We start from the raw sequence: 12,833 nt of genomic DNA, 5'->3' as shown, positions 1-12,833 counted from the left end.
AGAGTCCAAGGGTTCCCCTTAGAGGTAAGATAGTGGCAAAAAGAGATAATACTAATGCTCTATTTTGTGGTAGTGTGGTCGAGCAGTAGGCTTATCCAAGGAGTAGTGTTAAGCATTTGTTGTACATACACACAGGCAATAAATGAGGAACACACACTCAGAGACAAATCCAGGCCAATAGGTTTTGTTATAGAAAAATATATTTTCTTAGTTTATTTTAAGAACCACAGGTTCAAATTCTACATGTAATATCTCATTTGAAAGGTATTGCAGGTAAGTACTTTAGGAACTTTGAATAATCACAATAGCATATATACTTGTTACATAAAACACACTTAGCTGTTTTAAAAGTGGACACTTAGTGCAATTTTCACAGTTCCTAGGGGAGGTAAAGTAATGTTAGTTCTTGCAGGTAAGTTAACCACCTACGGGGTTCAAATTGGGGTCCAAGGTAGCCCACCGTTGGGGGTTCAGAGCAACCCCAAAGTTACCACACCAGCAGCTCAGGGCCGGTCAGGTGCAGAGTTCAAAGTGGTGCCCAAAACGCATAGGCTTCAATGGAGAGAAGGGGGTGCCCCGGTTCCAGTCTGCCAGCAGGTAAGTACCCGCGTCCTCGGAGGGCAGACCAGGGGGGTTTTGTAGGGCACCGGGGGGGACACAAGTTCACACAAAAAGTACACCCTCAGCGGCACTGGGGCGGCCGGGTGCAGTGTAGAAACAAGCGTCAGGTTTCCAATGTAAATCAATGGGAGACCAAGGGGTCTCTTCAGCGATGCAGGCAGGCAAGGGGGGGGCTCCTCGGGGTAGCCACCACCTGGGCAAGGGAGAGGGCCTCCTGGGGGTCACTTCTGCACTGAAGTTCCGATCCTTCAGGTGCTGGGGGCTGCGGGTGCAGGGCCTTTCCAGCCGTCGGGATTTTAGAGTCAGGCAGTCGCGGTCAGGGGGAGCCTGGGGATTCCCTATGCAGGCGTCGCTGTGGGGGCTCAGGGGGGACAACTTTGGTTACTCACAGTCTCGGAGTCTCCGGAGGGTCCTCCCTGAGGTGTTGGTTCTCCACCAGTCGAGTCGGGGTCGCCGGGTGCAGTGTTGCAAGTCTCACGCTTCTTGCGGGGATTGCAGGGGTCTTTAAATCTGCTCCTCTGTCACAAAGTTGCAGTCTTTTTGGAACAGGGCCGCTGTCCTCGGGAGTTTCTAGTCTTTCTTGAAGCAGGGCAGTCCTCTGAGGATTCAGAGGTCGCTGGTCCTGGGGAAAGCGTCGCTGGAGCAGGTTTCTTTGGAAGGCAGGAGACAGGCCGGTAGGACTGGGGCCAAAGCAGTTGGTGTCTTCTTTCTTCTTCTGCAGGGGTTTTCAGCTCAGCAGTCCTCTTCTTCTTGTAAGTTGCAGGAATCTGAGTTCCTAGGTTCTGGGGAGCCCCTAAATACTGAATTTAGGGGTGTGTTTAGGTCTGGGAGGGCAGTAGCCAATGGCTACTGTCCTTGAGGGTGGGTACACCCTTTTTGTGCCTCCTCCGTGAGGGGAGGGGGGCACATCCCTATTCCTATTGGGGGAATCCTCCTTCTACAAGATGGAGGATTTCTAAAAGTCAGAGTCACCTCAGCTCAGGACACCTTAGGGTCTGTCCTGACTGGCCAGTGACTCCTCCTTGTTTTTCTCATTATCTCTCCTGGACTTGCCGCCAAAAGTGGGGGTTGGGTCCAGGGGTCGGGCATCTCCACTAGCTGGAGTGCCCTGGGGCATTGTAACACGAAGCTTGAGCCTTTGAAGCTCACTGCTAGGTGTTACAGTTCCTGCAGGGGGGAGGTGTGAAGCACCTCTACCCAGAGCAGGCTTTGTTTCTGTCCTCAGAGAGCACAAAGGCTCTCACTGCATGGGGTCAGAAACTCGTCTCTCAGCAGCAGGCTGGCAGAGACCAGTCAGTCCTGCACTGAACAATTGGGTAAAATACAGGGGGCATCTCTAAGATGCCCTCTGTGTGCATTTTTTAATAAATCCAACACTGGCATCAGTGTGGGTTTATTATTCTGAGAAGTTTGGTACCAAACTTCCCAGTATTCAGTGTAGCCATTATGGAGCTGTGGAGTTAGTTTTTGACAGACTCCCAGACCATATGCTCTTATGGCTACCCTGCACTTACAATGTCTAAGGTTTTGCTTAGACACTGTAGGGGCATGGTGCTCATGCACCTATGCCCTCACCTGTGGTATAGTGCACCCTGCCTTAGGGCTGTAAGGCCTGTTAGAGGGGTGACTTACCTATGCCATAGGCAGTGTGAGGTTGGCATGGCACCCTGAGGGGAGTGCCATGTCGACTTAGTCATTTTCTCCCCACCAGCACACACAAGCTGGCAAGCAGTGTGTCTGTGCTGTGTGAGGGGTCCCTAGGGTGGCATAAGACATGCTGCAGCCCTTAGAGACCTTCCCTGGCATCAGGGCCCTTGGTACCAGGGGTACCAGTTACAAGGGACTTACCTGGATGCCAGGGTTGTGCCAATTGTGGAGACAATGGTACATTTTAGGTGAAAGAACACTGGTGCTGGGGCCTGGTTAGCAGAGTCGCAGCACACTTCTCAGTCAAGTCAGCATCAGTATCAGGCAAAAAGTGGGGGGTAACTGCAACAGGGAGCCATTTCTTTACAATCAGCATAGGCAAAAAGTCAGGGGGTAACCATGCCAAGGAGGCATTTCCTTACAACGCATTCAAACATATTGACAACAGATAGAAAATAGGGGTAACTAGGCCAAGAAAGAGGGTACTTTCCTAGACCAGGTACTTAACCTCCTCTCTCGTGGTCGCCGGGCAGTGCTCTAGTACTTACCTTTTGGGGTTCCTAGTTCCTCCAGCTTTAGTCCCTTTACAGATTCCACTTGCGTGGGTGGGAGTGTCCACCTCTCGCCTTCCATTTTTTTTTAGTATATTGTTTGGTCTCCCCTGAGAGTCTTTATTGTTTACTGTTATTTCACCATTTTCTATTGCTTTCTGTGCCTATTCCTGATTACTAAGGTGTATATAATAGTGCGTTTACTTACCTGCTAGTCGAGTGTTGCACGTTTAGTATTTTAGTAATTTTTTTAGTGTAATAAAGGACCTTTATTTTTGGAACACTGTGTTTTTTTCATGTGTGTAAGTGCTTTGTGACTACAATGGTACTACATAAGCTTGGCATGTCTCCTCGATAAGTCTTGCCTTCTCATCCACAGCTACCCCTAGAGAGCCCTGGCTTCCTAGATACTGCCTACCCCTCACTAATAAGGGATACCAGGACCTGGTATAAGGTGATAACACCATAGGTGCTCACCACACACCAGGCCAGCTTCCTACAGCCACTGTCCAAAACGCAAAATGTCAAAGGTTTGCCTCCAGGTTTCCACACCCGCAGTCAATGCTCTATGGATGAACTGGTCAAGAATATTTGCATACTTTTTTCTGCTTCTCCCACTTCTTTCATACATGGTTCAGTAGCTTCAGCAGACATCACTCACTCTCATCCTGGTGGCTACCGCCAGACAACCCTACTTTCCAGTCCTTCTAAGCTGGTCACTGGTTTCCCTCAAGAAGCTGTTTAGCAGGCCAGACCTTCTCACGCAGAACCAAGACAATAGGAGACATCCGAACACCAAGCAAATTAATCTAACGATTTGGTTTAACTTACACTTCCGTATGACTACATCTTGCTGCATTCACAGCTTACTTGCAGAATAGGAAGCACGCTTCCTTGTTTAGGGTCCCTCTTATAAAGGCTTTAATGGAAGGGTTCAAAAGAGTCATATCTCCCAGGGTAACTCCCACTGCTGTCTGGAACCTCAGTACCGTATCTTATGGACTGACCTTTTCAACCTTTACACTAATGCCCACTGCATTTGTGGTTTTGGAAGGTTACTTTCCTAGTCGCTGTCACCTCTTTGAGGTGCATCAGCTAATTACAAGCTGAAAAGGGAGGGGGAAGAGTAAAAGGCGAGCCTCCATTGTGTATAAGTATTCCCCACCTCTGTGACCAACGTGTAGGTTAGCTAAAAGTATAGACAATTTGCACTGCCATGTATGTGTTCTATATATCGAAGACCTTTCTAAAGTTTATAATGGGCCCATTGGTTATCGAGGACGTACACCGCTCAATGGCTTTGTGCGGAGTGTGTCGCAAGTAACTGAGCCTACCTCCTTACCCAATACCGGTATCGAACTACACGTTGTTCACAGAGGTAGGGATACTTATTCACGCTTGGAGGTCTCCTTTCCCTCTTGATAAAAGGTTAGGTTTAGTTTAGGACCTGATGAAATGCCACTTGAACATTCTTTGACATAATGGGCATGAAACATGACGACCATGAATTAGCATCAATGTAAACACATTTGATTTCTGTTAAAAGCAGAGTCTTTCGCAGACTTATAGGTAATGTTAATTTGTACTTATCCAATCTTCTAATTTATCTCCTGGAGTCAATCCCCTGCTCGAGGTGCTTAAAGATGATTTACAACAAAAGATCTCTGGCAAAGTGCCCCTTCATGAGGCCTGTTTGGTATTACAGCACTGGCCCAAAGAGGAGCAGGCCTGATGATGAAGCATGCCACCTTTTGGTGGGTGAGGGCACTTACTTCAAGAAGCAGATGCTTCTAATGACTCTTCCAGGTCTCTATTAAGCTGCCTCAGAAGTTATATCGGATCAGTATACTTTATTCTTTATTATGTGTTTGTTTTTATGATATTTATATATATATATATATATATATATATATGTTCGATGGCATGTGTAGCTGCAGATACACATGCTGTGCACAGTCCGCCGTCTGGTGTTGGGCTCGGAGTGTTACAAGTTGTTTTTCTTCGAAGAAGTCTTTTCGAGTCACGAGACCGAGGGACTCCTCCTACTTTGATTCCATTGCGCATGGGCGTCGACTCCATCTTAGATTGTTTTTTTTCCACCATCGGGTTCGGACGTGTTCCTTTTCGATCCGTGTTTCGGGTCGGAAAGTTAGTTAGAATCTCAGAAAAAAACGTCGGTATTGTTTGCGTTCGGTATCGGGTTAGTTAGAACAAATCAACACCGAATTTTGAAGAGCTCCGGTGGCCCTTCGGGGTTTTTTGATCCCCCGTCGGGGCCTGGTCGGCCCGGCCACGTGCGACTTCAAGGCTCATGGAACAGACCCCATTCCGTTTCTGCCCAAAATGCCATCACAAGTATCCGTATACGGATCACCATCTGGTCTGTAACTTGTGCTTGTCCCCCGAGCACAAGGAGGATACTTGTGAAGCCTGTCGAGCGTTTCGGTCGAGGAAGACGCTGAGAGACCGAAGAGCCAGGAGACTACAAATGGCGTCCACACCGACAGGTCAAGATCGTTTCGAGGAGGAAGAAGAAGCTTTCTCCGTCCGCGAGTCGGATTCGGAAGAACTCGACGCCGAAGAAACAACCAAAACCGTGAGTAAGACGTCGAAAATCAAGACTCACGAGAAGTCTACAAAAGCCCAGGGGACGCCACCGCCAACAGGCCATGGCTTAACCCGAAAAATAGGTGACCCATCCAAGGCACCGAAAAAGGGCATGCTGGTGTCGAAGTCATCCGACTCCGGTCGAGATACCGCCACACAGCAACCTCGGAGCCGAGACAGAGGCTGCGAGAAACTTCGGCACAGAGACAGCGGCACCGAAGAATTTCGGCACCGAGACACCACGCCGAAAATAAAGAAGGTTTCTTCGGAGCCTAAAAAGACTTCCGAAAAGGTTTCGGTTCCGAAACAGCCAGCCTCGGAGCCGAAAACCAGTTCCTATACAGAGGAACAAGGATTAACCTCCCAATTACATAGATTTGGAGAGGAGCTTCAAGATGTAGAACCTGACTACACACAAAGAAGGCTTCATATTCATGAGGACACAGGGAAGATAACCACTCTTCCTCCAATCAAAATAAAAAGGAAACTTGCCTTTCAACAAAAGGACAAGCAACCACAGGCAAAGGTGGCAAGGAAAACAACCCCACCACTGTCTCCACCACCATCAATACATGCATCACCAGCAACAACTCCACCACTGATGCACTCACCAGCTCATACCACAATGAGTCAGGATGATCCCGATGCATGGGACCTCTACGATGCTCCAGTGTCTGACAATAGCCCAGACTCTTATCCTACAAAACCGTCACCACCTGAAGACAGTACATCCTATACACAGGTGGTCGCTAGGGCAGCCGAGTTTCACAATGTCTCCTTACATTCGGAACCAATTGAGGATGACTTTCTCTTTAACACCCTATCCTCCACCCTTAGCCAGTATCAATGCCTTCCCATGCTCCCAGGAATGCTAAGACATTCAAAACAAATTTTTCAGGATCCAGTTAAAGGCAGAGCCATAACTCCGAGGGTGGAGAAAAAATATAAGCCACCGCCCACAGATCCAATATATATTACAACACAACTAACACCAGACTTAGTAGTTGTGGGGGCAGCTCGTAAGAGAGCCAACTCTCATACCTCAGGCGACGCACCACCTCCAGACCAGGAGAGCCACAAATTTGATGCTGCGGGAAAAAGGGTTGCAGCACAAGCAGCAAATCAGTGGCGTATTGCCAATTCACAGGCACTTTTGGCAAGATACGACAGGGCTCATTGGGATGAAATGCAACATTTCATCGAACACTTACCCAAGGAGTTCCAAAAAAGAGCGCAACAGGTGGTGGAAGAGGGACAAAGTATTTCAAATAATCAGATACGGTCTTCCATGGATGCAGCAGATACAGCTGCAAGGACAATAAACACTGCAGTCACAATACGAAGGCACGCATGGATGCGCACTTCTGGGTTCAAACCGGAAATCCAGCAGGCTGTGCTCAATATGCCGTTTAATGAACAGCAATTGTTTGGGCCGGAGGTAGACACTGCCATCGAAAAACTAAAAAAGGACACCGATACAGCCAAAGCCATGGGCGCACTCTACTCCCCGCAGAGCAGAGGCACATTTCGGAAAACACCTTTTAGGGGAGGGTTTCGAGGTCAACCCACAGAAACCACAACCTCACAAACAAGGCCTACCTACCAGGGTCAATATCAGAGGGGAGGTTTTCGGGGGCAATTTAGAGGGGGCCAATTCCCAAAAAATAGAGGAAAATTCCAAGGCCCCAAAACCCCTCAAAATAAGCAGTGACTTACAAGTCACACAACCCCATCACATAACACCTGTGGGGGGAAGACTAAGCCAATTTTACAAACTTTGGGAGGAAATAACAACAGACACTTGGGTCTTAGCAATTATCCAGCATGGTTATTGCATAGAATTTCGCCAATTCCCTCCAAACGTCCCACCGAAAACACACAATATGTCAAAACAACATATAGATCTTCTAGGACTAGAAGTTCAAGCATTGCTACAAAAGGACGCAATAGAATTAGTACCAACTCAACAAAAAAACACAGGAGTTTACTCACTGTACTTTCTAATACCCAAAAAAGACAAAACTCTGAGACCAATACTAGATCTCAGAACACTAAATACCTACATAAAATCAGACCTCTTTCACATGGTCACATTACAAGACGTAATCCCACTGCTCAAACAGCAAGACTACATGACAACATTTGATCTAAAAGATGCGTATTTCCATATACCAATACATCCTTCACACAGGAAATACCTAAGGTTCGTATTCCAAGGAATACATTACCAATTCAAAGTGTTGCCATTCGGAATAACAACTGCGCCAAGAGTTTTTACAAAATGCCTGGCAGTAGTAGCTGCACATATCAGAAGGCAGCAAATACATGTGTTCCCGTACTTAGACGACTGGTTAATCAAAACCAACACGCTAAAACAGTGTTCACAGCACACAAAATATGTCATACAAACCCTTCACAGGCTAGGTTTCTCCATCAACTACGCGAAGTCACACCTTTTGCCGTGTCAAACGCAGCAATACTTAGGAGCGACAATCAACACAACAAAAGGGATTGCCACTCCAAGTCCACAACGGGTTCAAACATTTCACAAAGTAATACAGGCCATGTATCCAACACAAAAGATACAAGTCAGAATGGTAATGAAACTACTAGGCATGATGTCTTCATGCATAGCCATTGTCCCAAACGCAAGATTGCACATGCGACCCTTACAACAGTGCCTAGCATCACAATGGTCACAAGCACAGGGTCAACTTCTAGATCTGGTGTTGATAGACCGACAAACATACATCTCGCTTCTATGGTGGAACAGTACAAATTTAAACCGAGGGCGGCCTTTCCAAGACCCAGTGCCACAATACGTCATAACGACAGATGCTTCCATGACAGGGTGGGGAGCACACCTCAATCAACACAGCATCCAAGGACAATGGGACGTACATCAGAGACAGTTTCACATAAATCACTTGGAAATGTTAGCAGTATTTCTAGCGCTGAAAGCATTTCAACCCATAATAACCCAAAAATACATTCTTGTCAAAACAGACAACATGTCAACAATGTATTATCTAAACAAACAAGGAGGGACACACTCAACACAGTTGTGCCTCCTGACACAGAAAATATGGCATTGGGCGATTCACAACCACATTCGCCTAATAGCACAATTTATTCCAGGGATTCAGAACCAGTTGGCAGACAATCTCTCTCGAGATCACCAACAAACCCACGAATGGGAAATTCACCCCCAAATACTAAACAATTACTTTCAAAATTGGGGAACGCCTCAAATAGATCTATTTGCAACAAAGGAAAACTCAAAATGCCAAAACTTCGCATCCAGGTACCCACAAGATCAATCCCAAGGCAATGCTCTATGGATGAACTGGTCAGGAATCTTTGCATACGCTTTTCCCCCTCTCCCTCTCATTCCATATGTAGTAAACAGGTTGAGTCAAAACAAACTCAAACTCATACTAATAGCACCAACATGGGCGAGGCAACCTTGGTACACGACACTACTAGACCTGTCAGTAGTACCTCATGTCAAACTACCCAACAAACCAGATCTGTTAACACAACACAAACAACAGATCAGACATCCAAATCCAGCATCTTTGAATCTAGCAATTTGGCTCCTGAAATCCTAGAATTCGGACACTTGCACCTCACACAAGAATGTATGGAGGTCATAAAACAAGCTAGGAAACCTACCACTAGACACTGCTACGCAAACAAGTGGAAAAGATTTGTGTATTACTGCCAGAATAATCAAATTCAGCCATTGCACGCATCTCCAAAGGATATAGTAGGATATTTACTACATTTGCAAAAATCAAATCTAGCTTTCTCTTCCATAAAAATACATCTCACCGCAATATCAGCTTACCTACAAATTACTCATTCAACTTCACTATTTAAAATACCAGTCATTAAAGCATTTATGGAAGGCTTAAAGAGAATCATACCACCAAGAACACCACCTGTTCCTTCATGGAACCTCAACATTGTCTTATCAAGACTCATGGGTCCACCTTTCGAGCCCATGCATTCTTGTGAAATGCAATACTTAACGTGGAAAGTTGCATTTTTGATTGCCATCACATCTCTAAGAAGAGTGAGCGAGATTCAAGCATTTACCATACAAGAACCATTTATTCAGATACATAAAAATAAAGTAGTTCTAAGAACAAATCCTAAATTTTTACCAAAGGTTATCTCACCGTTCCACTTAAATCAAACAGTAGAATTACCAGTGTTCTTCCCACAACCAGATTCTGTAGCTGAAAGAGCACTACATACATTAGACATAAAAAGAGCACTAATGTACTACATTGACAGAACGAAACTAATTAGAAAAACAAAACAACTATTTATTGCCTTTCAAAAACCTCATACAGGAAATCCAATTTCAAAACAAGGCATTGCTAGGTGGATAGTTAAGTGTATTCAAACCTGCTATCTTAAAGCAAAGAGAGAGCTGCCTATTACACCAAAGGCACACTCAACCAGAAAGAAAGGGGCTACCATGGCCTTTCTAGGAAATATTCCAATGAACGAAATATGTAAGGCAGCAACATGGTCTACGCCTCATACATTTACCAAGCACTACTGTGTAGATGTGTTAACTGCACAACAAGCCACAGTAGGTCAAGCTGTACTACGAACATTGTTTCAAACAACTTCAACTCCTACAGGCTGAACCACCGCTTTTGGGGAGATAACTGCTTACTAGTCAGTGCACAGCATGTGTATCTGCAGCTACACATGCCATCGAACGGAAAATGTCACTTACCCAGTGTACATCTGTTCGTGGCATGAGTCGCTGCAGATTCACATGCGCCCACCCGCCTCCCCGGGAGCCTGTAGCCGTTTAGAAGTAGATCTTCAACATTTGTACATTTGTAAATATATTACTTTAACCTTTATTATGTACATACGTATTCATCCCATTGCATGGGCACTATTACTAACATACACAACTCCTACCTCACCCTCTGCGGGGAAAACAATCTAAGATGGAGTCGATGCCCATGCGCAATGGAATCGAAGTAGGAGTCCCTCGGTCTCGTGACTCGAAAAGACTTCTTCGAAGAAAAACAACTTGTAACACTCCGAGCCCAACACCAGACGGCGGAGTGTGCACAGCATGTGAATCTGCAGCGACTCATGCCACGAACAGATGTACACTGGGTAAGTGACATTTTCCATATATATATGTTTCCCTATTGTCTTATGAATTGCACGTCCTTTCTAGAACTATTAAGTGGTACTGAGAAAGTTGGGCTAATGGAGAGCAATGTGGATACATTTTGAAGTATTTTTACTTGCGCACCTACCATTGGTTTTAAGTGTTTTGTATGAGATTATTAATTATAAACTTTAAGTGAGCTATGCGATTACACTCGACCACATAATTTTTTTTAACCACCACTGCTACGTTGAAGTAAATGGGATTAACTATTACATGTAATTAAATGTATAACTTTTTTTTTTTTTTTAAACAGACTGAAATGTAAAATTCCCAGGAATTAAATGAGCATGTTGTAGGGTGACCTTTTTCTTGGCTGCTGCGGCTAAATGATTTTGTTCTACATATAAGCTTTTTGAAGAGTGACTTGTATGCAAACAACTCATATTCAATCCTTTACTGCTATTCCTCTCTTTGCTGTCTAGTCTAGGACTGAAGAGAAGATTGAGCGTTTTAAGAAAGCAGTTGAATATTACTCCGTGGCCACCAAACCCCGACCATTACCTTTGGGGCCTTCTCCGTTCTTAGGTAAGCATAAAAAACTGCTCTTCAACATGCATTCTTGTATGTATTAACTTTCTTGGTTGAATGCACTATGGCTTTAGCTCAAAGACTCTTACAGTGTCATATTTATGAGCTTGTCCAATTTTACCTGCACTCCAGGCAACTGGTGAAAGGTGCCACCACACCCAGTCAGTACCATTTAAATTGCTTTTTCTGAGGTGCCATGAGTAGTTTTTGGTTAGAAGTGTCTATCAGAAAACAGTCCTCGCTCAGCTATGTGGTCAAACTCTTCTATCCAATCACAAATTTGTATTTTGGGGTATTTGGGATTAATTCTTGCCACGAATACAGGTACTTAAATGTCTCATCTTACTTAACCACTCATTATTTCTACTCCATCTTAGTCTCAAACACACTCTGGCACTCACACAACCTGTAAAAAATTTGTACATAGATTACCTACCACTTTATCTATGCCATTCAAAGTTTAGTGCAGGCCTTTTGTTCTCACAAAACCCTAAATTTATTATGGGCCTTGCTTGCTGTCAGTTTGGCTGATGGTGGTTGCAGTTGTTGGTGGCAGTTTGCAACAGGGTGCTTGCAGGTGTAGTTGAAAGAATCCTAGAGGGCTGGCTCTGAATTCTGAACTAAGAAGTTATTGTAATTGATTACTCCGGAGGCAGGTTATGGATGTCAACTTGGATGGGGTACCTGCCTTAGCATGTCTAGTGTTCTGGACACAGAAATAATTAGCTTGACGTGGAATAAAGATCACTCAGTCAGCCTTCCTTGCTCTGAATGCTAACCAGACAGACCCCAGACCTACATATCTGAGAACAAATTCCAATACTGAGAGTGTATATTAAAGAAAAAGGCTAACTGGCCAGCAATCCCCAAAACTTCTAACCACAGATTCTTCGCCTTCTGCATATTCCCCCAGTTGTCAGACTGGATCTGTAAAAGTTTCAGCAGTAGCCCTGCACACTGGTAGGTGCCGTCACATGGCTCTGAGGTGACGTTGTTCCGCTCTGGAAGTCACACATGGAGTTGTACATTTCTGCCGCTTGTGATTTAACAGTTTGTTTGTGCGCCTGTACACGCAGATCTTGAGCTACCCCTCATCTGTAGAGATAGGATTCCCAAGAATGTTTCACTAACCAGTGTGCAGTGTAATGTTATCCCACCAAGTCTCCATGTACAGACTCTTACAAAAAAATGTGTGTGAAAGATTTCCATTGGACCAGGAGTCCACGGCCTGCAGTGAACATAACCTATGTCACACTAACGTCATTTGGAAATGGAAAGTGAAGCTCTATGTCGTGAAACACTGGCAGACTCCATGCCATGCCCGTTTAGGTCGAAGGGAAGATCCCCTTCCCACTCCTGACATTGTTCCCGCAGCAGATCTTCATCACTGTCAGTCATTGACCAAGAAGAAATGGAAGAAATCCAGGTGTGACTTTGCCCATTCATGCCACTCTCAATGTACAGAGAAGGTGTGAGGGCGTCAGTGTGCCTCCTGGTCTTGCTCCAGATGTCAATCTTCTGAGCCGATTCTGGGCCTTGTTTCACAGCAACCTGAGTTTCCAGGGGCGGTGGCTGCTCCCAACAACTAAGAGTGTTGCGAGGTCATATGTCGCCTCTGTTACGTTACTGACTCCCTATGGTGTACCTCCGGGCCCCAAGAAGCC

The 12,833-nt window shown here is 45.3% G+C and overlaps 1 protein-coding gene across 2 annotated transcripts in view; it reads left to right on the top strand.

Annotated features, from left to right (window-relative positions):
- FAM120C (family with sequence similarity 120 member C) overlaps positions 1-12,833 on the top strand; it is a 564,585-nt gene that overhangs the window by 67,236 nt on the left and 484,516 nt on the right. For both annotated transcript variants that reach the window (XM_069209344.1, XM_069209345.1), the window contains exon 5: positions 11,064-11,166. In XM_069209344.1, coding sequence (XP_069065445.1) covers positions 11,064-11,166 — 103 coding nt within the window. The remainder of the gene's footprint in view (positions 1-11,063; positions 11,167-12,833) is intronic.

This window comes from Pleurodeles waltl, chromosome 10, assembly GCF_031143425.1.
Source record: "Pleurodeles waltl isolate 20211129_DDA chromosome 10, aPleWal1.hap1.20221129, whole genome shotgun sequence".
NCBI lineage: Eukaryota > Metazoa > Chordata > Amphibia > Caudata > Salamandridae > Pleurodeles > Pleurodeles waltl.
The sequence above is the reverse complement of the archived record's forward strand: the minus strand, read 5'-3'. Positions and strand labels throughout refer to the sequence as shown.